The sequence below is a fragment of the Triturus cristatus genome, chromosome 3_1 (genome assembly GCF_964204655.1).
Source record: "Triturus cristatus chromosome 3_1, aTriCri1.1, whole genome shotgun sequence".
Taxonomy (NCBI): domain Eukaryota; kingdom Metazoa; phylum Chordata; class Amphibia; order Caudata; family Salamandridae; genus Triturus; species Triturus cristatus.
The window spans coordinates 1,024,568,091-1,024,595,569 of NC_140583.1; the positions used below are offsets into that span (position 1 = coordinate 1,024,568,091).

The 27,479-nt window shown below is 44.4% G+C and overlaps 1 protein-coding gene across 9 annotated transcripts in view; it reads left to right on the plus strand.

The window, feature by feature from the left end:
* The window catches only part of CADM1 (cell adhesion molecule 1), a 641,657-nt gene that overhangs the window by 501,375 nt on the left and 112,803 nt on the right, over positions 1 to 27,479 (plus strand). For all 9 annotated transcript variants that reach the window (XM_085645728.1, XM_085645731.1, XM_085645724.1 and 6 more), the window contains 3 exons: positions 17,396 to 17,539; positions 21,433 to 21,585; positions 24,182 to 24,319. In XM_085645728.1, the coding sequence (XP_085501854.1) occupies positions 17,396 to 17,539; positions 21,433 to 21,585; positions 24,182 to 24,319 (435 nt within the window). The remainder of the gene's footprint in view (positions 1 to 17,395; positions 17,540 to 21,432; positions 21,586 to 24,181; positions 24,320 to 27,479) is intronic.

Here is a 27,479-nt window from a genome sequence, read left to right on the forward strand (position 1 = left end):
CCACAACAAACAAAAATGCATCAAATGAGAAACCACAATGAAACTAAAAGAGAAAGTGAAAGAAGGGAAAAAATTACGACTTTGTTAAAAAAAACTTTAGCCCTCTCCTAGTGCATGCTGCTGATGACAAGGGGAGGCTCTGCACGATACATGGGACTAAGTGAGCCTGATAATCTGTCAATATTGGCTCTGGGACAAAGATAGCAATATTTTATGTGGATACGAATAATTGACTCTACAACTACAGGCCCTTCTTGGCAAAGCAAAAGCTACACCTTAATCTCCATGGTCCTAGCGTTCGCATTGTATCCTGTTTCACACCCAAGTGCTTAGCGTACCATCTGTCTCGCCCATCAGTCCAAGCGAATAGCCTCTCTCCTCTTTCAGGCACCACCAGCGTTTGAGACCGATGACACTGGAAAAAAACCTTTAGACTAAAAAAATAAGATCGATGTGCTGGCCCTATATTACACCCAAAGCCTATGCGTACCATCTGTGTCATGCTCAGCGGTCCAAGCGATGAGGCTCCACCCCTGTATGACAACCAGGAATCAAGCATACCATCCGTCACTGCCAGTGGTCCAAGCAGTCCCTGTATTACACCCAGAGACAAGCATACCATCTGTCACATCTGTGTCACACCCAGCGGTCCAAGCGGCCCCTGTTTCACACCCAGAGACAAGTGTACCATAGGTTGCATTCCCAACAGTCCAAGCATCTAAACAACCCTCATCTTTCCTCGCGAGCTCACTATCGAAAAAAGGTGACCTCTGCAGGATCACCTCTGAGACCACACTGAGACTACATATAAAATAGGCAATATGTCAGGTTTCTGTTAGTGGCAAGGTGCCCAGGTTAGGTTTTTGCACTTCTTCCTAGTTTGCCATACCCCAAATACTTGGAGTAAGGCACAAAGTAAGTCTTACCCACTGGCGGAGGCTCCAGGACGGGCTCCCGCCCCATAGATTCAGCAGAACTTCCAATCAATTGCGGCATCAGTTCACTGTTCTTGCTGTGCAGATGAGAATCTGTGCAGGTGGGGTCCTGTTTCATCGACTGCAGTCTGGCTTGAAGAACCAATCTCTCCTGGCTGACTCACCAATATTTTGCTTGAATGTGAACTTGCCTTAAAAACAGGAACAGTTGGTTTAATTTAATGCAGCGGCCGGGAGAGCAGACAACAGTTGAGGTCTGAAGACGGTCTCAAAGTATATTAATTTTGCCCATCACTTTATATATTTCATGAGGCGTCATTAAGTAATTTGTACACATTTGGATACAGATTTCTGAGCCTAGTCACGGGTCTGTAAATGTGGTCATTTGATAAAAAGCGCAGGTGAGTCTCGACCCTGTGTGGACACAATATGAGGCCAGTGGGAACGTGTCCAGATGTCTGGCATGGGGAGCGTGTGATCACTGCGTGTAGTGTGCATGCTTGTGTTCTTATTGGCTGAGTGTTATAACATAGTATGGCATCTGACTTGATGGTGTTTTGGGAACCCGCGGCCAAATGTGTTTTATTTGGGCCAATCTCCTAAGACCATTGTGGTGTCACTGCATATCTGTTGGATCTGTCTAGGTTTTCCTATTTGTGTGTTTATCCAAGGGTTGCATGTCACCCCACCTTTGATCTGTCCATCAGTTGCTTCAGGCCTAGGTCGCAGGGCCTGCCTGAGCACGTGCTTCTGACACGAGGTTGAGGGGGGAGGTCATGTTGGGTGATTTCAACAAAGGTGATGCAAGTTCATTATTATATGTACTTGGATCATGACATTCATTGATATTGTATTTTCCAATATTAACTTGTGTTTTATATAGTGGGGGTGTCCTTACCCATAGTGACAAAAAATGGTACAACTATCTTCTGGTAATCTTTGAAGTTTATTTCTGTGTCCAGTATGTAGACTAAAAGTGCAGGGAAATATTTGACCCTGTAAACGTGTTAACGTGTTTCTGTCCAAAAGACTGTTCACAAGTTAGTAACAGAGCATTCATCTCTTTCCAGGCTAGATGCTACAATTCAGATTGTGGTCCAATGGCCAAAGGTATTCCCATAGCTCAAGCTTGCTACTGTGTGATGCTGAACAGTCTAATTGGCATGAAAAAATGGGATTTGACCAGCATAATAACTATGATCTGTGCTAAGGAATGATCTAGAAAAAGTTAGGTCTGGGAGTTTCCCCTCCCTCAACACTGCCCATGCTCCTCTGCAAGCACTGTGTGGGTATACTCTCGCGTTTTAATTTAGGCCACTGCGTACCCTGCTACAGGCTACTTGCATCTTCCCACATGTTATGTGACGTGTATTTGTAAAGCACACTAACCCACAAGGTTATCCTGGCGCTGAGCAGTGTCGTATGTCTTAGTTAAGATTTGGATAAATTTAAATCTTATATATTTTATATCTTGAACTTTTATATGCCACTATATTTAGATTATCTATTTTTTAGATCGCTTATTGGTCATCCCTTTGTCTGAGGAGTGGTTGTCATGTGTCTTACTTAGGCCCATGAAGGAGCGCTGGCATTTTTCACCATGTGCATGTTTCTTACATTGCCTTTCCTTTAATAACCTTTTACACACATTTGCGTGAGTGATAATGCTGAATTAGTTTCTCTGAGACTGCCTTGCTTACGGATTCCATTTTGTGAGACCATTATCATGACTCCTTTAACACCATGTACAAGGCCTTGAAACACATTGTGCAAATATCGTTCTATTTTTTATCCACAAAGCGACATGGCTATCTGTAGACCATAACAATGCTTGCTTGCCTAAGGACTCACGAGGATGCTTTTCATTATAAACCAGCATTTCTGGTTTTAGTTAGATGAGCACTTTGCTGTCATTGGAGGTGTCTCTACACGCTTAAGCTTTGGTCCAGCAGCTTGCTGATATCTCTGCAAAGGGTGCCCAGCTTGTCACCAAGACTGGGACTTACATACTTTGCCTTCAGGTAACCGGGGTTGGATCATCCATTATGGGGATTGGCAGAAAACATACACGCCCCAGAGACTTTGGTTAGGGACTGCATTTTATGAGTATGCCAGATTTCTATATTGTGTTGAATGCCTGCATATATCCACTGCTTTAGCAAGATGGTGACATTTTTATTCTGTTCACTGTCCTAGTACTTCTAGCCACTTCTATCTGCTTCTAATGATCATTGCAGCACATATGCTTTATACAAGAATCCTGTTGGTTCAATATTCATTGAAATCGTCCCACTGTGTATTCCTTGTATGGTTTTCTGAGAATAAGAACATTACTGACTAAGGGAAAGGGTTTTAGATCTGTTACCACGATTCCTGGGAAATCAGGATTGTCCTGTTCAGTGGTTGCCAAACCCATTTGCTACCTTCCTAAGTTTAAGAGCACTCACGGTGTTACTGTGAGCTAGCTGGCTAATAGGACAACATATCCTGAGGGGGTGCATAGAATCAGTCTGGCACCAACCCAACGGTTATGCCATCACAGTTCCTACCATAGTGTGGAAACTACACAATAGCAGGTGTGTGTCTAACCCTGCCTATGGTAGGTTGGTTAATTGAAAAGTCAGGTCTTCGGCTTCTTATAGAATTAGAGTAGGCGAGACTGATGTTGAATGGGAGGCTGTTTTTACATTTTAGGAGCGATGTAAGAGAACACCTGTCCTGTCCTGGCTCTGTGTGTGCGCGAGTAGGAGCCTTGCCGAGCAGAGGTGCCTGGGTGGTTGGTGGAAGGAGATGACTGTTCAGGTAGGTGGGTCCTAAGTTGTGCAGTGTCTTCAATGTGTAAATGAGGAGTTTGAAGTAGGCATGTTTGTGTATTGGGAGCCATGAGTGCCCTGAGGTGTTAAGTGATGTGAATTATTTGTGGGAGGTTAAAGATGAGTGTGGCTACCGAGTTCTTGATGGTTTGTAGATATTTAGTGAATTGCTTGGTGATCCCGAAATAGGGTGTTCTTGTAGTTCAACTTACTGGTGACTTGGGCGAGAGTGACAGTTTTTGTTTTGCGCCGTTTGGGAGCCATTTGAAAAGCTTCCTCTGTATCTTTGGGTTTGGAAGCATGATGCAGTGACTACATTGACTTGTGTGGTCATATCTAGTTTGCTGTTGATTTACTATTTCGAAGTTCCTGGCATGGGGGCTGGGTGTGGGTCCGAGGTGGACCAGCCACCAGTTTGAGTCCCATGGTTAGGTGTTCCGAAGATCACTACTAAGGTCTTGTCTATGTTGGGCTTGAGGCTTTTGTGTAGTTAGTGACTTCTGTCATGCAGGCAGTGAACTTGCTTCTTGTGTTGGGGGTCTTTTCAAAGAGGGAGAGTATGAGTTGCGTGTTATTGGCGTATTAGAAGATGTTGTCATGTGCATGTATGTTGAAGACCTGGCTTGGCAGTTCGGGCTGGACTGTTCCCATAAGGAACTATTTTCTTATTGATGGGTCTGAACTGGGGTGGCGGAGTAAGCTAAAGAAAGATGATGTATTCAACCCAGATCTGTGACTGGGGGTAAGTGTCTGAAACGTTTCAGTGCTCCGTCCATCTCCTTGTGTTTGCGTCATGTGCATGTATGACATTGGTCAGAGGGATCAAGTATGCATGGAAGAGCGTGGGGTTGAGTGGCGAACATTCAGGCACTCCACAAATGCATTTGCGGGCTTCCGAGGAGTAAGGTACCAGCCTGACTCCTTATGTGCTATCCAATAAGAAGGAACAGTTCTAGTGGAGAGTGGGTCCTTGGATGCCAATCTCTTTCAGGTGCCTGATGAAGATGGGGTGTGAGAAGTCCAATAGAATGAACTGCCTTGTCTCCTCTGTTAAGAATCATTTGGAACTAGTTTATGATGGTGATGCACACTGCCGGTTTTATCCCCTTCGTTTGTGCTTGTGGACAGACCAACACCTATCCATGATTCACAAACCTGTAGGCATGTTGTTGCTGGACCACCATGCATACATTACGGCTTGACTCTGGCCACTTATGGCCTTTTGAGTGTGTACCTTACAACTCTGCACCTTGTTGTCAGACTCCACTTTCCCTCCCCTGCATTACATTTGTGGACAGACCAACACCATGCATACACTTGTGGACAGACCAACACTATACATACCTTTTTAATTTAAACCCCACTGGGCACTCTGTGGATGGATTCTTTGTCCCCCTCATTACTCTTCTCCTGCACCTTATGATTATGGCAATGGAGTGAATCTGTTGTGGTTTGGTGCTCCCCACCATACCGACTGTTGATCTATCCTTGCCCCTCAAACCATGTGCACTTTATAATCCATTCCACTCCTAAGTAAAATCTCAACCAGTCCACTGTACACCCTATGGCTAAGCCCAGCCACCACTACATGCACCTTGTGACAGGCATCTTTCATCCCTTTGTGCACTGTGTTGATGGAAATGCCCTTGTGCACTTGATGATCAATCTCAATCTTCCCCACCTTGTGAAGCAGCCCTACCACTGTGGATATTTAGAGATGCAGGGTGTTAGAAATGGGGGACCCTAGTTGGCAGAGGTACGTACCTTTGTCCAAATAGGGACCCTTGCTTCTAGTCAGGGTACGGGGGCATACACTTCTAAAATAACCTCTGCTCACCCCCTTGGTAGCTTGGCACGAGCAGACAGGCTCTTCTTAGAGGCTGCGTATAAAGCATTTGTGAACACATACAGTAATACAGTGAAAACACTACAAATCGACACCACACCAGTTTAGAAAAATAAGTAATCTTTATCTAAACAAAAACAAGACCAAATGACAAACCCACAATACAGTACTAAAAATGATTCCTAAAAGGTAGAAACAGTTCAGTCCCAAGTATATGTGAGAAGCAACACTTTTACATAAAGTACCTTGGATGCGTTGAAAAATTTAAGCAAAAAGGGTCACGGGAAGGTGATGCGTTGGTTCCTTACTCTCTGGGAAGGTGATGCATGGGTTCCTTGCTCCGGAGAGGTGATGTGTCAGTTCCTTAGTGCTGTACAGGGGAGGCGATGCGTTGATTCCTTACAGTAGAGAAGGTGATGCATTAGTTTCTTACTGCGTGGTTAGGTGATGTGTCATTTTCTTACTGCGTCCCCCAACGATGTGACAGACTTTACTCTTCGATGCGTTGCATGACGATCTGGTGCGATGTGTTGGTTCTTCTCCCACCAGCCTGTGTCTGATTCAGTGCGGTGATCTCGGACGTCAGAGATTGGTGCACCAGATTCGTCACGGTAGACACTTCAGCCGTGAGCAGGCGCTGTCGATTCTTCGGCGGCGATGCGTCAAATCTTCTCTCGCACCGCCATGATGCGTTGGAAATAGGCGATGTGTCGATTTTCACAGTTCTTGTAGTTTCCAGTCCCAAAATAACCTCCAAAGTCCCAGAACACTGGCGGGCATCTCTTAGCAGGTCAGAACTCCCAGCAAAGGAGTCCAGGGGGGACTGGGAGTGAAGTCAATGTGTCCCTGAGACTTCAGAACAGGAGGCAAGCTCAATTCAAGCCCTTAGATCTTCCTCAAGCAGAGGACACAGCAAATATCAATGTCCTTTTCCTTTCCTTGGTAGAAAGTAGTCACTGCAGGCCAACCCCAGACAGCAAACAGCACATTGGCAGTATTCCACTTCAGTTTCTCCAGCTCATCTCCTTGGCAAAGGTTCCTCTTGATTCCCAGAAGTGATCTAAAGTTCTGGGGTCTGGGACCAAATATTTACACCGCAAAATCCTTTGTTCTCTTGTGGCAGAGAAGCCCTGTGCTCAGTCAAAAATAGTTCCGTCCTCTCTGGTTCAGCTTCCTGGCAGGAGGTGGAGACAGCATTGTGGATGGCAGACCAGGCCCATTCAGGTGAAAGGAGATCTCTTCCCCCTACTCTAAATGCAGACCAGGTCTATTCAGCCCAGTCCCAACTCATCCAGACTCTCTAGAGCCACCGCACATCCCTAGCCCCGTCACTCCAAACCCAGACAGTCAATACACATCCTAGCAGAGGCACACTGGATGGCTAAGCAAGAAAATACCTACTTTCTAGAAGTGGTAAGACCAATCTGGCTTTATAGCAGGTTGGTCAATGTCATCAAACACCTGTTATATAATACAAGCAATTGACTATTTTAATGCCCACCAAACTTCTGCAATAATAATGATGGTTGATGCCTAGAAGGCATTTGACCTTGTGAACTGGGGTGCGCTATTTTACGCACTTAAAAGGTTTGGGTTTCCAGTACAAATTATTAATATGCTCCAGAATATTTATCAAGAAGCTCAGGCTCAGATCAGGATTAATTCTAAATCGGCAGGCACAGTAAATATTAGACGTGGGACCCGGCAGGGCTGCCCCTTGTTGCCAGTTCTAGTCACTCTTTTTATAGAACCCCTAGCCGTCAGGATTCGGGATAATTTAGACATAAAAACTCCATTAGAGGGGATGTCAAAAATAAAACTATCTGCTGATGATGTTATACTTTATCTTGAACCAGAGAAACAATATATCGATGGGATTTTGAGGGAGTGCGCTGATTTTGAGGCGATAGGCGGATATAAAATCAATCCTAAAAAAACTCAAGTACTGGCGTTAAATGCCTGATGTAATTTTCTCCCAGACAATCTAAAACAACAAGCGTACTCCTCTGAGCTGATTCGTTATCTTGGAATTTGTTTCAAATAATTATGAGAATCTGTTTAGACTAAACTATGAAGCCACACCCTATAAAATCAAAGCTCTGTTGGAAAAGTGGATTCTTCTTCCCCTTACTTTGATAGGCCGTGTGGCGCTAATAAAGATGTCAGTACTACCCTTATTAATTTTTCTTTTTTCCCACATACCGATTAGTCAATGCAGTTTATTGTAGAGAATTGGAAAAAGTATTTCGCCAGTTTTTCGGGGACAAAAAGACGCCAAGGTTAAAATTATCCTTCAACTTGATACTAGCTGGGGTGGGTTGGCTCTCCCCCATATTCGTACCTATTATGAAGCAGCATTTATGGACATAGTAGTTAATATGCTTGATAATAGGGGATCTTTGGATAGCTTTTTTCTTGGTAAGATGGCTCTTGAAGCCGGGACACTTCTTCCGGTCTTCTTAAAAACTTCAAAGCTTCCTAAAAAAGTAAGGTACAAGACGCTTCAAGCTCTTTCTAATAGGCTCCAGAATGTTAACTCTCAAAAGGTTCAAACTACGGGGTTTGAATATTTGGGCTTGACCGAAGCCAGAAGTTTGGGCCTCTACATTCGTAATGGTCATACTAAACTCTGGGAATCAAAAGGTTTTAAAGAACTAAGCCATTTTATAATAAGGGGCAGATGTATTAACTGGGAGGAGCTTCAGGTCAGATGTGGCATTCAGAGCAGGCTACTCTTCTTTAGCTTCCTTCAGATTAAATCTCTGATAAATAAGTTCATACCATCAGGAAATCTAAGTACTCCGTCACTTCTTGCTGCTGTGTTTAGAACAAAACTGCGAGGTATCGAATTTTTTGAAATCAAGGAGCCCCTAGTCGTTGCCAATTTTCTCAAAAAGAAAACATGAATTGCTCTGTAATTTTTCAGTGACGGAGTGGCAGACTGTTTCTCAACATGGCAGCAAGGCTTTGAGAGCCGCAAATTTTAAGAGAATGGCGTTCCTGTCATGCTGGAGGGCCTATTGTACCCCTTACGCTCTCCATAAAATGTATCTTGAGGTTGAAAATAAGTGTTTCCGTTGCCGGCAGGGCGGTTGGCTAAATGTCTCTTGCACATGCTCGAACTTGAGCCAGTTCTGGGGGAAAATATGTGCCGAACTCAGTCGTGCTCTGGGAAGCATTATACAACCTGTACCGGAGCTTGTACTGTTTGGGCTATTAAAACAGAATTTAAACCAGGTTTTAACAAGAGGTGGACAAATGTTTTTATCAATCTCCTTTCTGATTGCACGTTCACTGATTCTCCAGAACTGGAAAACTACCAAAGCCCCGTCCTTCCTCGAATGGTGTAACAAAATGAAACGAGTAAGAACTTATGAAGAAGCCTATGCAAAAAGGGTGGGAGATGGTAGAAAATTTATTTCAGTTTGGAAATATTTTGAACAAATGGAAAGTGATCTTCAAGGGTAATATCTCTATTGCATTTCTTGCACTTTAATAACTGTAATTGTGACATTTATTTTTTGAATTAAGATATAAATGGAAAAGGACTTCTAGAGATATCATGTTTGTTTGTGATGGGCCATTTTTGTTTTGTATTTGCACTTTACTTCACATGAAACTATTTCTCTTAAAATGTCTGTCACCTTGTGGTGATTCCCCCTCCCCCCCCCCGCCACCCGCCACACACACTTTCTGGCAAGAAAAGGATTGTATAGCATGAACTTAATCTTGAGCAAATAGAAATGACTCTGAGGGTTTATACATCCGAGGGTTCTTTTGCACTTTAGCACCTGTACTTTAGTCGCTATGAAACTATCTTTTAAATGGTATTCATTTTTATGATTTATAGAACGTTTTCTTTAAATAACTGGATACTTTAGGATGAATTGTATTTATCGGATTAATTGCACCTTAGCATTTGCACTTCAGTCCATATGTAATGATCCCTTCCGAGATTGTAATAACTTGTGATGAAGATTGTTTTTCTCTGTTAAACTGCTCTTTTTATGTTATTAGTTCTGCTCAATAAAAAAAAAACTTTCTAAAAGTGGTATTTTCAAACTCAGAATATAAAAATCACCCGCACTAAAAGATACATTTTAACATTGAGTTAAGGCATACTAAACCTTTTTTTGCCTCCTTGTTCCCAGGGGTAGTTAGGTTTATAAGATGTCATAAGCAAACTCCCCATTCTATCCTATGGGAACAGATAGCCTTCAATAGTGAAAAACGAAATTCGCAGTTTTTCACTATCTGGGCATGCTACACACATCAGGCATGTCCTACCTTTCACATGCACTGCACCCTGCCCACAAGGGTACCTTGAGCCTACCTTAGGGGTGACTAGCATGTAAGAAAGGGGAAGGTTAGGGCTTGGCAAGTGGGTGCACTTGCCAAGTCGACATGGCAGTACCAGACTGCCCACAGGCTGTGCAATGGCAGGCCTGAGTTACATTTACAGGCTACTTATGTGGGTGGCACAATCAGTGCTGCAGGCCTACTAGCAGCATTTGATTTACAGTCCCTGGGCACACAGTGCACTGTACTAGGGACTGACTAGTAAATCAAATATGCCAATCATGGAATCGCCAATCCATAACAATGATTTACAGGGAGTACTTGCACTTTGGCACTGAACAGCAGTGGCAAAGTGCCTGAAGCATCTAAACCAGCAAAAACGAAGTCCATCACACAGCAAAATAACAGGAGGCAAAGGCAAAAAATACAGGGGAAACCCACGCCAATGATGCCAGGTCAAACACAGGGTTTGCACCGCCTGCAAGCAGTCAGTTGTCTGACACCCCAATGTTGACTTAGTAGAAAGTAGCCACTCTTGTGCACTCTGCTTGAATGTTCTCTTGTCCCCTTTAGATTCAAAGACCCTGGCATAGTGTCTGCATGAGAGGCAGCACTCCTATTTGGTATGGCTGTTCTGGTGTGTGTTTTGGTATGGGAGACCCATGCTACCAGTCTTCTGACCAGTGCTCAATGTACCTCTGGCATGTTGCTTTGTGACCTAGTGCTAGACTTTGGGGGATTTCCTAATATGGTACTCCTTTAAGCATGAGCAACTACTACCCTAATGCCCAGCCTATGACAGCCTCTTGGTGGCAGCAGATACTAGTAGTGAGGTGCAGGTCTTTGTACCTGAACCTCACTGGTGAATTTCCTGCTGATGAATTGTATGTAGTAAATCCTACGTGAATCCCTCTCGTTCACCTTGAGTAGAAGTTGTATGTGCCTTTAAGTGTTTGGCTACAAATGAGTTGGGGGATCCCCATAGTATGTGTGTAAGAAGACCCTCCGGATACCCGGTCTATAAGGTTAGTGGTGGCCAGACATGGCTCTCTCTCACTTTCCTATACGTCCCCAGGCTTTGCCTCTTTGAATTCTACAACACTTGGTATATGAAGTGGAACCAAGAGCATCATTTAGTTGCCAATACCCATTCCGTGACGGGACCTCTAGACTTTGGCTGAAACTGACAGCCAGTTCCATCCGGTTACGTCTTTTTCTGAGGCTGTCACATGCATACTACTTGGGTGGTGTTTAAAGTGTACACTGCAAATGAGAGGCTGACATCTGTACTCATACTCCATGCATCTGGTTCACCATAGGTGTTGCTTTGGAGAAAAAAATATGGGTGTAGATATGTAAATGTTAGAAGATGAAGGATCACAAGAAAACAGCAGAATCTGAAACGTGTAGTGGAAATATTTTTTTGTTCTTTGGTGAATTAATCTGTTTGAGTCACTTCTTCCTTGGCGAGGTGTGTGTGTGTACTCCACTTATCTTATCCAAAATCACGGACACGGACCCAGATCAGAGGTATTTATTCACCCGTCGCCATTACGTGTTTTGGCTCCGTAAAGCCTTGATTACATGTATATATGTATGTGTGTGTGTTTTTTCTGCCTCACTCGTACAGACCAGTGTGGTAGAACAAGGCTTGAGAAAGATCCAATGGGCTACGAGGAGTTGGCTCAATATGGGCCATGTTGGGCGTTCCAGAAGAGGGAGATGCTTAAATATCGAATTTGGAGGGAAACCATCATGTGAACCTGACCTGAAGAAAACATTTGGCACTCGAATGGACAATGCATGCAATTTAAAAAATGTAACTTCTGCTACAATACACGGCTTGCAGATCTATAGTGTGAATGTAATGTAATGTAAAAAGAACTTATAGAGTGCAACTAACACCCAGCGGTTTCTTGGCGCTAAAGCATAAGGAAAACAAACAATCCTTGAGGCTGGAAGCGTTAATTGTAGGTATTACGAAACAGGTGAGTTTTTAGAAGGGACCTAAAGTGGGTGTGGGGGAGGCTAGCCTTAGGCCTAAAGGGAGGGCGTTCCAGAAGGACAGGGCAAGGAATGAAAACCTCAGTCCTCCCTGTTTTTTGCGTTTGAAGGTCGGGATCTGGAGTAAAGCCAGATGGGAGGAACGGAGATTGCGAGAAGGGACGTATGGGTGCAGTAGTGAAGAGATAAACGAAGGACCTGTGCCAACAAGGGATTTAAAAATAATGCAGCCCAGTTTGAACTTGCATCGCTCAGAAACAGGAAGCCAGTGGAGGGATTTTAAGAGGGCGTATGTGTTAATGTTTGGGCTGAAAATGAATAAGCCGTGCGGCCTGGTTCTGGATAAGTTGTAGCCTCTTTAGTTGGTATGCCGGTATGCCAACATAAAGGGAGTTGGCATAGTCTATCCTAGAGAGGACTAAGGCCAATAGGACCAGGGTGAGGGCCTCGGTGGTCAAGAATCGGGCAATCTTTCGAATTTTTCTCAACTGGAAGAAGCTGGAAGAAACTACTGCGTTAATCTGGGGTTTCATCGTGAGGTCATTGCTAATAATGACCCCAAGGCTTTTTACTGAACTGACAGGGTTGGGGGGAGGGCCCAACCTTGTGGGCCAAAAGGTGGATTTCCAGGGGTTGGCTACACCCCTGACAAGCACCAGCTCTGTCTTGTCGGGGTGGAGCTTCAGATGATTCACCCCCATCCAGTCACTGATATGGCAGAGGGTGGTTTGTAAGTTGTCGATGGATTGGTCCGTAGAGTTGATATCGAAGACCAGCTGAATGTCATCCGCGTAATTGAACGCGGTGACACAGCTGCCTCGTAGGGACCGAATAAGGGGGGTGAGGTATAAATTAAAAAGAAGAGGGGATAAGGAGGAGCCCTGCGGGACGCTGCAGGTTAGCTCGACCTCGTCCGCAGAAAATTGCTCAGGAAGGAGCGGACCCAGTCCAGGGCAGTGTCCTGGATGCCAGCCTCCCTGACACAGCCGACCAGAATGTCATGGTCGACCGTATCAAAGGCGGCCGACAGATCCAGGAGCACCAGAACCTGGCTGATGTTGGAGTTCCTCCATGACTGAGAGTATAACAGATTCAGTAGAATGATTGGGTCTAAAGCCGGCCTGTTGAAGTCGAGAAAGTGAGAGTCTTCGATAAAGGTACTCAGGATGTTAGTCACGTGGGACTCAAGGACTTTGCTGAGGTAGGGGAGGAGGGAAATGGGGCGGAAGTTGCTCATAATCGTAAGGTCTGCTGTGGGTTTTTTGAGAATGGGCATGACCTCGGCGCTTTTGAATGACCCGGGGACGATGCCAGAAGAAAGAATTATTCAGCAATGCCAGAGGGGGGGAAGGACAGGCTATGGCTATAAAGGCCTCACGGAGGATCAAGGGAGGACAACAGTCAGTGGGGGAACCAGAGGCCACCTTCTTTAGGATGGCAGGAAGCTCTGTTTCCGAAATTGGAGGAATCTGGGTAAATGCATGGGGTTGGGAAAAGGCGAGGAGAAATCGGGCCCGAGTGGGTGCGGCGGGGCTGAGGATAGAATACTGTTTTTGATATTGACTATCTTCTCGACGAAGAAAAGATTTAGGGAGTCACAAAGTGCGCGGGAGGGGAGAGGTTTAGTGGTAACCCTATCTGGATTTGACAGCTCCTCCACGATGGAAAAAATGTCTTTGGTTTTGGTGGCAGAGTCAGCGATCTTATTTGAAAAATAAGTGGTCTTAGCTTGTAGGACCGCTATTTTGTAGTCTTTGAGCAGGGTAGTGAAGCGTAGTTTCATGTCTGGGGCGTAGCTGCGCCGCCACTGGCGCTCGGCTTGCCTAAGGCCCAGCTTCAGGGCTTTGAGGTCCTCAGTGAACCATTTGTGGGCGTCGTGCAGGCGTTTAAGTTTAATCTGTCTGAATGGAGCCACGATATCACTGGCTAACTCCAGTCATGGTGTCGATGGAGCCCAGATTAAAGGGGGTGGAGGTTCTAAGTAGGGTGACACATTTGCTAAGATCGGCCTTGTTCCAATTCCGGGCCGAGAGGTTGCCTTCCAGAGGTCTGCCAGGGTCGGGAGTGGCCATAATAGAGAAGGAGATTATGAAATGGTCTGACCATAGGCAAGGTGAGATGAGAGGGGCAGATATGTCCAGGTTGGATGTCCAAACCTGGTCCAGAATGTGACCCTTAATGTGGGTGGCTGACTTTGTGTGTCAGGCAGTTCATGCTAAATAGGAGTTCAGTAAATGAGAGAGAGCAGGCATTCTCCTTAACGTCAGAAGGCTGCGCGTCCGGAAGATACACATTCTTTGTAGGTGGCTGGGGGTGTTGGGTGGGGGGGCGTGTCTAGCAGTAGTGGGCGTGTCCTGGGGAGTCCCAGGAATGGCGGCAAGATCGTAATCTTGGGCCCGCGGCAGCGATAAATCCGCTGTGCGGGGGGTGCCTGGTGAGTACAAATAAACAATAAGTACCCAGTGCGGGGATTTCGGAAAGTTTAAAACAAAAGCGCAATTTTTAAAATCAGCGTGCTATCGGTCCTCCTGGCTTCCGCCTCAGGAGGTTGCTTTCTATGTGTGAAAGATGCTAAGACTGCCTGCGGCTCAGCAGTGGGATTCACCACCTTTTGAAATATGTATTGCCTGGTCATGGGTTGTGCGTTGCATGACTGGGATGTGAGCCCGAGGGCATAGGGTTGGGAGAAAAGCACATACTCCTTCCTGTGATGCGTTGCAGAAAACAATCATCCTAGTAACCGGACCGAGGTTGCTTGGGAATTGGGGCCTCCATAGCCGGTGTGCTGCTAACTTGAGCCCATCTGCTGCCTTTTGTCTGGATATCTCCTTGAGTATTACCAGTTTGTCCTCTCCAGTGGTTAAAAATACAAATTGCTTCCTGTTGCCAGTATCTCGTGCGATTTCACCCTCCCAGTCATTAAATATTTGCCGCTTTATGGATTATCGGCTAAAATATCTGCATTCCAGTGTGTATCGACCAAACCCATGCACATTGTACATTGCCTACTTTCTGCCACTGCAGGTGACTAAAGTACCTTGGTCCTAAACCCGTTTAATTTATATTGGAAACCAGGCCAAGGTCAAACAGTCTGAATAGTGGACCAACAACCATTCTCTTGCTAAATTTGCTCACAAACCTTCGCAAAAGAAATACAGCTGCATGAAGTGTTAAACAGCGTGAAATGATCATAAGCCACCATATATTGCTTATGTCATCTCACAGGTTCATAGGAAATTTTATTGGTTGCATTAATTATGTATAGCATTTTTCTCCTATAGAGATTTTTTGGTTATTTTCAATCAATAAATCTAATACTTATTCAGCTTATTTGCAGTTAATCTAATAACATAAATATCTGGAGCATTTGGAGTTGTATACTAGGCGCGTGTGCGCCCGCTTTGTGCACCTCTGGGACACCATGGATTACAAAACAGGTCACACACTTGAGCGTCCCCTTCTGCAATACTCGTGCCACTGGGGCACATGCTGTGCCAGTGCTATCATGAGAGGGCATTTCCTCATTTCAATGGGAGCGTGACAGGCAAATCAGTTTGCCTCGGCGCCTGCGCCGTATTACCGATGGGGGTGTCGAGGCAAACATGCCCTTAGGAGGTGCACTGAAAGTGCACCACAAAAAGGTGGGGCACTTTCAGTGTGCCTCCTACAGGCAGCCCTCTGAGGGAGAGAGAGTCCCATGAACCCCCCTCCCCCCAAATAACCCCCTACAGGCGAGTGCAGTCACTCACTGCACCCACCTGCCAGGGGATCTCTCTCCTCTCTTGAAAGTGCAGGTGACATGTCGCCTGCTCTGTGAAACACGGAGTGGCTTTTGAACAGCTGCTTCGAATATCCCTTGAAGCACAAGTTTGTGGCTGCACTCGGGCAGCACATTCTGCAAATTGCAGCGCACTGCCCTTGTTAGCACCTGGTGCAGCTTTTGAAAGGTGCGCTGTGGCTCAAACGGGGAAAAGTCTCGTGTGTATGTATATACTACGGTCCTAGCTCCTAGGCATTTTCAACTCACCTTGGCAGAGTACATTTTTCACGCATTGATTGAGATACTGGTAGTAGAAACTCTCTTTACAATGTAATGTTCAATTTCAAGAAACTGTGTTTATATTGTCTTGTAGTATTCGGCATGGTTAGGTTTTAGTTCATTAAAACTATTTTGCTTAAATGTTTGGGTGGGGCAGACATAGGAGGAAATGAGCTGAATTGCATACACCTGCACACAACTATGAAATCATTTAGCACTACTGGGCACAACTTGCTGTTCATCCAACTTGAAATGGTTGGCACCTCTGGCTCATGCAGAGGGCCAGAACACTGGTTAATTTCACCCCCTCTGCTTTTAGGCCTTTTACACATATGCTTGCTGGTTGTGACCATAGATTAGACCAGTATAAAGCAAACCTCAGATTTTTGCTTTTCTTAGACAAAAACCGTAGGGGGCTGATTTAAATTGCAGAGTAATTGTCCTCCGGGTTTAGGGATGTCTCCTGCCCCCAGCAGACATCTTATATTGCCAAGAACTGCTATCACAACGGTTTCTGTAAATGCATTAATGGTGTTGCCTGTGGCTCTCTCAACTTGACACTTTAAATATCTCTTTGCTTTTTCCAAAAGCAAAATCTGTAAGCAGGATTTTATTTGGAAAATATGAAAAGCGGATACCCCCTCCCCATGGGAGGTCATTAAAATGTTTCAACTTTAATTTTCTGCCAGGTTTTGGATGGTGGTGTGTGAAAGTAAACAATGGCTTTTTTCCGCCTGCTCTAAATAGGACAGGCGGACAAATGGCTAAACCTCCGGTGGCCCTTTCTCTGCCAGGCTGTCGGAGGACAGCTCTACACTCAGCCTCAATATCAGACTTAGCGCACATCAAACCCTTATCAAGGTGGCCTGTGCAGCACAGACTACCATTCGACACTATAGTTTTCCCCAACCAGGAGTTAATACGCATGCACTGAAGAAGTTCATTCTCATGAACGAAACGCGTTGGCTGACATTTTGAAAAATAAAGAATAATTCCAGTCTTTTAAATCACAAGACTCATGGACTAATTAACTACCGCTTGTCTTAAACATCGAGTGGTGCTCCATTCCACAAATCAGGCTGTCGGAGGTGTATGTCCGCAGTGCAGACGGAGTAGTCTCCATCGCTGGCGTACTTAAGTTCATCCAGACTCTAAATGAGGTGGGCGGAGCTTCAGTTTGGTGGGGAGGGGACTCCATCGCCATTGCAACGGAGCGCCCTCCTTGCCAAACTCTGGATCAGTCCCTCCCACTTCTAACAAGAATTGCAGGTGGTAACATTTTGTCAGATGATTGTTTCGAAACTGTTTGATCTCTGGTGATTTAGTCTAACCAAGGGTGTGCAAGACTCCCTAGTATAAAAATGCTTCCATTTTATTTGTGTGAATGACATCAAAAGTATTTTATGTAGACCATTTTTGATGCCAAAAGCTAAAGTGCCTGTGCTCTCTTGCTTTGGAGGTGAGCCGAGTTTGATGATGGACAATGTGAGTGTCGTTGAAGGCGAAGTAGCGACAATCAGTTGCCGGGTTGTCAACAACGACGGATCTGTAATCCAGCTGCTGAACCCCAACAGACAGACCATCTACTTCCGGGACTACAGGCGTAAGTGAACATGCCTTTTACACTGTACTGCTGTGATGACGCACATTTGTCGTCAGTTGTTTATCCATGACCAGGAAGCATGTTCAGTCCAAGACTGATTCCCCATCGCAGCTCTAAAGTCAGGGCTGCTGGAGTTGTGGGATTCTGAGGCACGAACCTTTTCTGAATGTTCATCGATTTGACACATTTGCAACATAATCCTTCATCTGCAGCGCAATTTCCAGATTTTAACAAAATAAGATGCTTCTGTCTCAAATGGATCTAAAGTTACAAAAAACGCTGCCACTTGCTGACAGGCAGGGGAAGGCATTTGTGAGGGTTAGCTGTCACTTCTCAGGTGAGGAGTGCTGTCTTCAGATATTAGAGTGATACTAACGAGTTGAAACATTTGTCTAGTTAGTTTTAACTTGTGAAAATAACAAAATATGAATACTGCTATAAATATGCTGCTTAGCGTCGCATAATCTGCCTTTTCTTGTTACATAGTTTAATCGTCCCTGCTACATAATTTGATCCTCTGCTGCATAATGCCAGTCCCCTGTCTGTTATGTGTCTTTTAGGGCCATCATTTACAGTCCTATTCTGAAGAAAAGTCCGTCTTGACAGAGAAATTGGACTGATATTGCATGGGTGGTGGGCACTGGGGCTGAAGCAGAGCGTGGTGGAGGCAGCCATAGGATAGTTTGTGCTCGGTGTAAATTAGCATGGACTCTAGTCTCACTATAGGACAGGACATAGACCTAGATGGATGAAACCTCAGCAAAGAGCGAGTATCGCAGGAGCAAACCCAACTGGAGAAGTCAAGCAGTCGGTGGAATTACATGTAATAAAATAATCTGAAAGCTAGACAGGCGACCTAGCTGCAGTTTTAGAGCTGTCCAACTGGGATTTCCGCCATGTAACTGTACTTAAGTGAACACTTTACATGAAACAAATTACTCAGTTTGAGCACAAAAGAGAAAAAAAATGGGAGTTTGAACTAGATGGGAGACGCAATCAAATTTTACCAGTTAATTGTAGGGCAGGGCTCTGAATCTGCAGGGCTTGTAGCAGTGGCGGAACAGTTAGTTTTAATATTGAGCTGGCAGTTGCACCCAGGTTAGGGCGGAGCTGGGCTCCCATGACCCAGAGGGAGGAGTGATTGCTGCACCTTAAGTGTGCATGACTGTTTGGCCAGCCAAACAGTCATGCACACTTTGATGTTCTCCATCGGCTGTATTGCACAGCCTGGGTATAGAACATGCACAGCCTCCCAGTCCCTCTCTAAGCACCGAACCCCGGATCGCAGACCAATGACAACGCTGCTGTAACGCAGCATTGTGATTGGCTAGGGGAGTGTGGGAGCCTGTGTGCTTCCTGGTTCCCGTGTTGGAGGAGAGGCAGGTAAGTTTACTTTTTTTTTTTTTTCCTACCCCCTCCACCTGCCCTCCGCCCACCGTTCCCTGCCAGCCGCCACTGTGTAAAGGGTTAAACAATGAATGAAAAAGTGCAGTGTCAGAAACTGCAGTGTCTGCAGAAGTGAGTTCAGCAGACGCTGAGACGGATAAAGCAGGCTTCAGCTGCGAGACTCACCCACACCATTGATCTAAGTTCATTGAGCGGGGGATGAAAACGTATACCACGTGCACTCTGTTTTTTCTGGTACCACAGCGTTAAAACTAAAGCCCTTGCACTTCAGTAAAAACACTGCAATTGTAAAGTTGACACAACTTACAAAATGCTACTGAACTATGGTAGAAACAAAGGTAGACCTTAGTAAAGCCTAAAGGCTGCTATCAAACTTTAGTACGAAACTGCACATAGGCGTAGGGAAAAATGCTGAGCCATTCATGCTTTACGTTTTCAATCTCCAGAGTTTACTGAATCTGCAATACCTGCTTCCTTTCCTTGTTGAAACGGATGGACCTCGTCTGCTCTTGGATTCTGGGAAAGTTGTGTGTACTCTTGTATTGCTTGTGGCATCCACGCCATGGTGAAACTGAGGAATTGGTTCCATCTGTTTACCACACTGCACCATATCCCTACATATGTCCAGGGCCACTGGAATTAAGAAATTCTCTGGGTGCAGCGTTTTTCACCTAATTGGGAACCTACTGCACTTGTCTCATAGCCAGGGCACCTGGAATTATGCAGCAGGAGAGGGCTAAAGTATTCAGTGAGGTTGAGTAAATTATGCAGCAAGAAAAGGCCAATTATGCGGCATAATGTGGCACATTTTGTGATAGTATTACTTCCTTATTACATAATTTTTGAGCATGGTAACACTGTCTGGGAATTAGTTGCACCTCATTAGTACCCGTTTAACACCCAAATGTAGCAATAATCAACAGAAAGGCGACCAGTGCGGCTTTGCTAAATGGGCCTTCCACTCCGAGGCAACATGTGTATCGGCATTTTTATTAACTTTTTAACCGTTTGAGGTAGAAACTATTTTTTTTGTTGAAATCTGTAGACTGTGGAGGCTTATGAATTGTCGCAAATGCGGCAAGTCTATAATTAGGCGCAAGTAGCCGTGGACGCACAATTGCATAATTCTAGTGGTCCTGCTCATACCCAATCAGCTGCCTCATTTACACATTTCAACCGCATTTTCTGATCCAAATTGATTAAAAGGTATTAAAACTTGCTAAAAATGAAAAAGTGCATACCCTTTGTATAAGTTATGTGGTCAGTTTAGAGTTGCTAGTTGCCTTATTCAAGTGTTCAACAGGTAATAATGGGGTGAAACGTTTGCTTAGACAGCAGTAGTGTGTTGAAATAAAATAGTGAAATACTACTGCCGCAGAATGTGCCACATTATGCCATATAATTTGACTTATTTTGATGCATTATTTAGTCAACGCTGCCACATAATTTGGCCCTCCATTGTCTCGTAACACTAGAGCTCCTATGTATAGCCCCTTTTGGAAAGCAAGTCTGTGGACTCCTAGTCCTAAATAGTCCTCATTGCTACCTACTGCTGGCAGCAGAATGCACTGATGAACAACTGTTCAACTGCAGGGGCTAGTAAACCTACTTTAGGTCTATTGCATTAGCATTTATTCTGTAACACTCCACATCTGAGCTTTCGATCTTCATTCCTTAAAACACTGAGTTGCCCAATGCAGTATTGTGCACATCTGTGAAAGTGCAAGTGTGAGAAACAGAAGGGAAAGACCACCCCACGAGTCATGCTTGCCCCAACAAGACCCAATTGAAAACGGTCTGATGTACAGCTGTGTAGTTTGAAGTGAGCACGGTGGTGATTGGTGGAATGTTCTGATAAGCCAGTTGGGTCTAGATTGAGCAGAGCATTTCCTGATGCTAGCAACATTTGGGAATAAAACATCTGTGTCAGCAGAAGGCCGGCCCTGCAGATAGACCATTGGTAAAAAAGGGTAATCCCTAGCCGGTTTTCTCCTCTGACAAACATCTGGGGCTGGGATAGATTAAGATCATAGCTGCATACTCTGGCATGGTCTCGCAGGCACTAGCCTGGTGGCAATTCTCCTGAATGCCACATTGAGTCTGTTGGGATCTCAGTCTCTTAATGTGGCTTCACTGATTGATAAACATTGCAGAGTAACCTTACTGGGCATCTTCCCTCTTAGCCACTCAGTGGCATAACCTAGGCCCCTGTGGTGCGGGGGGCTGAGCTCCAGGGTGCCCCCTCAGCACAGTACCCTGGCCTGAGACCTCCTGACTGAGTTTGCAGGGGGGCCCCCCCTCAAGTTTCATTACCCCCACTGCACCCACCTTCCTAACCACCACTACTTTCCGCACTTCTGCCTCCTAAGGCACCTCCTCACCAACAGTGCAGTCCGTCGCCCATTTTTTCCCCTAGGGACTTATGGCCTTAACCAAGTATCCAAGATGTCTGACCTGCTTCTCCCCTATTCTTTCATATGCTTCAGCTTTAAAGGACAATCGGTTTCAGTTGGTGAACTTCTCCAGCAGTGAACTCCGGGTGTCCCTGTCCAACGTGTCGCTGAACGATGAGGGGAACTACTTCTGCCAGCTCTACACGGACCCCCCATTGGAAGAGATCATCACGGTCACAGTGCTGGGTAAGGAGTAGTTATGCATGCGCTTGTCAGCTGCCGGGACCCAGCCCTTGCTGCGTCATGTGGCTCCTCACCCAGGTGAAGTAGAGAATGGCATGACTTGTAATTTAAGGTTCACTATGTTGACATTAAATGTTTGAAAGTGCTCTGTCTTTCCTCACTCTTTTGTATCGCATTATTGGAAACCTATTCTCATCCCTATTAGTGTCATTTATCTAAAGTCTTTTACAATTTTAGAAATTTACAGCTTTTGAATATCTTCAAAAGGTCTCCTGCAAAGAGCCCCTCGAGGTGCCCTTGGGGCATTTCAGAGCTGGCCCAATGAGGAGCTGCCCAATGATGAAGCATGACACCCATCTGGGACTCTAGCTTCTGATCAATCCAATCTCCGTGAGCCACTTGATCTGACGAGTCCGACCTGTTACCCTGCTCTCTCTTACTCTCTATTCTGTGTAGGAACTGCATACCTATTGTAGATACTTTTACAATTTTACATCTTCGTTCCATTTTGCTCGGTGTGTTTTCTAAGACGATGTTCCTACTCTCAAAACCCATATGCCATGCATGCATGTCATGACCAGCGTGTCCACTTACCTCTACATGTTAGATTGACTATGCAAATGTCTCTTGTTTGATTTGTCAACAAAGCTTGATGTCTTTCTCTTGGCTCGATACTCTTGGATTTCTACTGTGCTGAAGAACCGGGGTTTAACCCAGCGGCGTCAGGGGCACGCCTAAGATCTTCGAGTTCACCTGTCTTGGTATACAGAGACACGGAATACTTCTGGATGGCATCAGAGACCAAGTTTATTAGCTGCAGCTAGTAACAGTGATCCTAGAAATACATCACGGTGTAAATTCTCAGGAGACTGCTCATTTTACTAAGGCGAGACGTCTCTTTTTATACCCAATATTCACATTATAAATGTACACCCACTGCACAAAATTCTAGCCAATAAGGTCAATTTTTAAACAGTATCACATAAACTCAATTTACAGTATCCCAACCCAAGTTAATTATTAGGAATGTCCCAAATTCAATCCCCACAAGCCGGACAAACCTATAATTGAAAGCATAACCCATGTAATGAAGAAACATAAAAAAAGAAACGGTAACGGTGCTGAACAGGATAAGGCATGTGCAAGGAAACTAAAAGTTAACGATGTCCTGAACATTGATTGGCAATCTCGGACAAAGATCGATCAGGGAAATTGGCTTTGCGGGGTCAGTTTCAGGTGCGGGTCAGTTTCAGGTGCAGAGGTCAGTTTCTTACAGTTCATTTCAGAGTCAAAAAGAAACCTAGTTAATGTATACATGAACTAAGAAGGCCAGGCCACTTTATTTGCCAGGCTACCTTCATAGGCCTACGTGAGGGCAACACAAAATGGTGGCACAGAACAAAATGGAGTCAGACTCTAGAATTACAGATCCTCAGAGCCCTTTACCCCAAGACGATCTACTTTGCCAATTGCTGCATGTTTTGCATATTTAAGATGTTTATTATTGAGTCACAGTGACAATTCGTGCATCATGTGCATCATTTGGGAGCTGCTGTTTGTTGTGAAGCTGATGAATGCACACAGACGTCCTGGGACAGGGAGCGCGATGGAAGGTTGAAGTTTATTATCCCCTCTTCTCATTGGTCAGTTGTTTTGCTTCCCATGCTCATTCTTGAAGAATCTTCTTGGCCTGTGCTTTAACTGGTTGGAAGACAGTCAGACTCACTGTGATAGTGTCACATGTTGACAGTCAAAACTGAGTACTGGACTTGAGGGTGGGTCATTGGAATCAAAATAAGTTCACGCCTTTCATCGCACAAGTCTGGTCCAGTGGATATGCCACCACTGCCAGCTGGAAAATAGTTTGGATCTTGGTTCGATGGTAGCTGTGGGCTTGTGACCCTGGTGGCCATGAAGAGTCTGGTCTGGCCACAGAGGGCGTAGTATCCCCTATACCTCTGCACTATTTGTTTACTTGTCTGTGACCAAAACCTCTGTGTTCATTTTTGTTTTCAATATTTGTATTAGGGAAAATCACATGTCTACAAAGGAGTGCATTAAAATACCATTGTATAACCTTCTGCAGAAATATGGGATGTTCACTATAAATGTATTTTTTTTTTTTTTTAAACTAACTAACCGGCACCAGCATTCGTAGTCATTTTAACCACTGTGAGCGAAAGGGGCAGGGATAAACTGCAGAATTAACTTAATTACTTCATCTTGCCTTATACAGGATTTCAGACCACCAGAAAAAAAAATCTATTCTGAGAGATCCCTGGGTACAGTGCTAGACAGAGGATATGGACCACTTGACACCACACCTGGTGGTTCCAAACAAAGTCTTACACTTGGAGCATTCATTGAGCTTGGGGCTTTGGGGGAGGGGATCGTGGGGGGTGGTGACTAGTGAAAGTCAAGGAAATACCTCCCACGTGCTATGAGTAAAGTATTGTATTGTTTTCTGGTGTATCTCTATCGACCAACCATGATGAGTTTATTGCTGACTGACTTTGTTACTAACTTTTTGGGCTGTATTTTCTGCTTCCTTGACTCACAGTATTAATCTATCTTGACCTTATTTGTATTTTGACTTCAGTTCCTCCTCAGACGTTGGTGATCAACACGCAAAAGGACACTGCCACTGAGGGTGAGGAGATCGAGTTGAACTGCACGGCGATGGGTGGCAAGCCTGCTGCGGACATTAGATGGCTGAAGGGCAACAAAGAGTTAAAGGGTAGGTCTTTCTCTTCCTAGGCCTCTCCAGTACTTGCCTTATTGATTCTTTGTGTCCCTTTGCCAAAAATGAGGCGGTTACTGCTTCCATTGATAGGCCCCTTTGCCACACATCATTTAGGTCTTTTTCATTAAACATCTCCCATCTTTCTTGCACCAGACTATATCTATACATTTGTAACTGTACAATATCTATATTAAATGATTCTCTGCTTCCAATCTATCTTTTTGCGCTAATTTTCGTTGGGTTGATTTTTTTGATTTTTTTTTTTTTTTGCTTGCTTTCTTTCCCATATTTGTCTGCCATTTAACCAATTGGTCCAAACAGATCTACTTCATCTTTTAGTTTCACGTGCTCGAGGTCATTAATCAGGTTCTGGTCATCTGACTGATGAGGGAGTATATTCTGACTCCTAACAGTGGTGCCCTGTGCTCTAAACTTTTAAACGTGGTTTGGATCTACCACTGATTGAGTTTGTTTTCCTGTACGTGAACAAGTCAGTCCTTTTTGAAGATCCTTGCTATTAATTTGAGATGTTCCATCACATCCCCCTTTGAGATTGGACAATAGCACTAGGGCACTGGTTTGGGCTTTACACAGCTGAAGATGAATTAATCCAGTTACTGTGATCTTAAACTCTTGGTATTTTAGTGTACCGCTGTTAAGATTAATAAACCTCAATAGACTTCATTTCACTAGCAGTGGTTTCTTTAAAAGCTTTTACTCTGAGTCCCATCATTAAGCAATGATTCTCTTTTGGCTGGCTACTCTCTCTAGATCCTTTAAATTACGGTGTAAAGGTCGGAAGACCTGTTCACCAGGTGAGAACTTTATGTGAAACAAAAGATACGGGGATACATTCTCCTGGGATAATACAATTCAAAATTTAGAGTATCCCTCTGCCAAACGAGGAAAGATATGGAGTGTGTCCCAACCATACACCACTTCAAAGAAAAGTGGGGAAAAGAAAAAATACTTTTTTTTCTTTTTAACCCTCACTCTAGAAGTGACATGTTTCATCATCTGGTTCACCCTAACTCCTAAAGCTCAGGGTGGGCTTGACCAAATACCAGGGAGCTCTTTGTATATGAATAGCCGGGGGATCGAATAGTAAATATTCCTCATCCACTCGCAAGGTTTCCCTTTATTAGAGGGGTGGATGGGAAAAGTTAAAATAGACTATGTTAAGGGGCAATTAAGATTTAATGGTCCTGTGATCCTTATGGTGTCAACATGTTTCTGCCTACTCTACTGTCTGAACATGGTCAGAGCCATTCGTCAAGGCAGGTTTGCTTTGCTAATCTAATACTCCCAAAGCCCCCCATCGACCTATTTCTTAGAACATTAAATCCGGCATGCACTGTAAAATTATTAGGCATGCAACAGGCAGGGAATACTTACCCAATCAGAGGTGCCTCAAGAGCCAGGTATGAGTGGACCTCAGTAGGTATATAGATGGTTAGGGGCCCTTGATGAAAGTAGGACTACAGGGCCAACCATCCTCTGCTCTCCGTGGGGCCTGTAATAGAAACCCCCTGGGTACTTTGTGCTGGATTTTGGTTACAATGAGAAGCTTTGTTGACTCTTTTTTCATGGCCAGAGATTACTAGTGCACTTCCATGTGGAATATAATATTGTCAGCTGGGTTTTGTTTTGCCTGGTTTGTTCTGCAAAGGATTCCCAAGCTTCAATTTAAAGCTTCCCCACCACCAACATGAATAAATGCTCAAGAACGAGTGTGGGACACTTGCAGGGCTCCATTCAAACTGTTTGCATTGCATGGTCAACCTCTAAAGATACTGCCTGATATTTCAGGAGTTTGCCAAAGTGACTGAAAATAGGACTTTTAGGTTAAATGGTTCCAAAAGGCAGTGCTTAATTTGAGCCGGTGGTTTCAGTTGCTTGGCACCGGCACGAATTGTCAACACCGGTACTTATGACAGTCTACCACATGAGGTCGTGCTGTCTGTCAATTGAGAAATGAGTACAACAGTAATTATTAATTCAACATTCTTTAACAATGGCTAATACCTGCCCTACAAGCCATTCTTTTAGCTTTGGCAGCCTGAAACAGTCTGAATTGTCACACTTGTAGCAGTGTGATGGTTAGGAGTTGTGTTGGTGCCGGCATTGGCAGCACTGACAGGGACATTGCATGGTGCAAGCTGTAGTGGCCTCCTGACAAGGGCCCTAGCACTTATTATTTTTTGTTTTACAAATTAAGCACAGCCAAAAGGCAGCACAGATTGAAAAACAGTGTCTTGACAAGTCACCATAAGACAAAAGAAGGGTGCAATGATATTGTTGCACAATCATAATAAAGGCGGCTAATGGTAGCGACAAAAGTAAATTAATTACCACATATCTATGTGGTAAACAACATGCAGAAAATAGGAGTATTTGTATGTCGTGGTATGCTTCCATTCTCAATAATAACACTTCGCGCTCAACCTATCTACATTAATCAATGGACTTAATCCAATGTGGAAAGACCCAGAAAGAATTATTTTACATTTTCATTTCATTTTGCATGATTTGTTTCCTAAATTTTTCTTATTTTCATAAATTTCATTTTGCCAAACTTTTTCATATAAAATACTGTGCTTAAAACTCATACACTCCTGGGGCTTCCTCCTGCTGCATTGTAACTATGGCAGGCATGTTCTGCATGAAGAGTTTGCTTAGACCTAATGTTTTCCAGTGCCAACTTCTCTCTTGGTTCTGTTCTCTTGGAACCTAATCATAAGATGGAAGTGGGAGAGAATCTGGACATAGACAAGATATACTTACCTTTATGGTAACGGTTACACAAGGCCTGTATTGTATTACAGTGCAGCATTTATATAGTACTTTCCTACATGAGAAAGCCATATAGGTTGTGTGGTTGGAAGGGTGTTGTCTTTATTTTGTGATCCTATGTTGGAAGTGTTTTTAGTTGTGGTTATCATATTATGTGGCGCAGTGAGTAGCAATGTGGTGGACGATGAGGTGTGAGACAGACCCCCAGTTTTATGGTGTTCAGTGTGCTGGCAGCTTTTCAAGTCTGTCGGTTCTTTTCCATTATCTTCTCACCCTTCCCCTCAGCCTCTGGTCCATTGAATGAAAATGTTTGGATAATTTATTTTAACAGATGGTGTGCGCACACATATGGGAAGCAGCT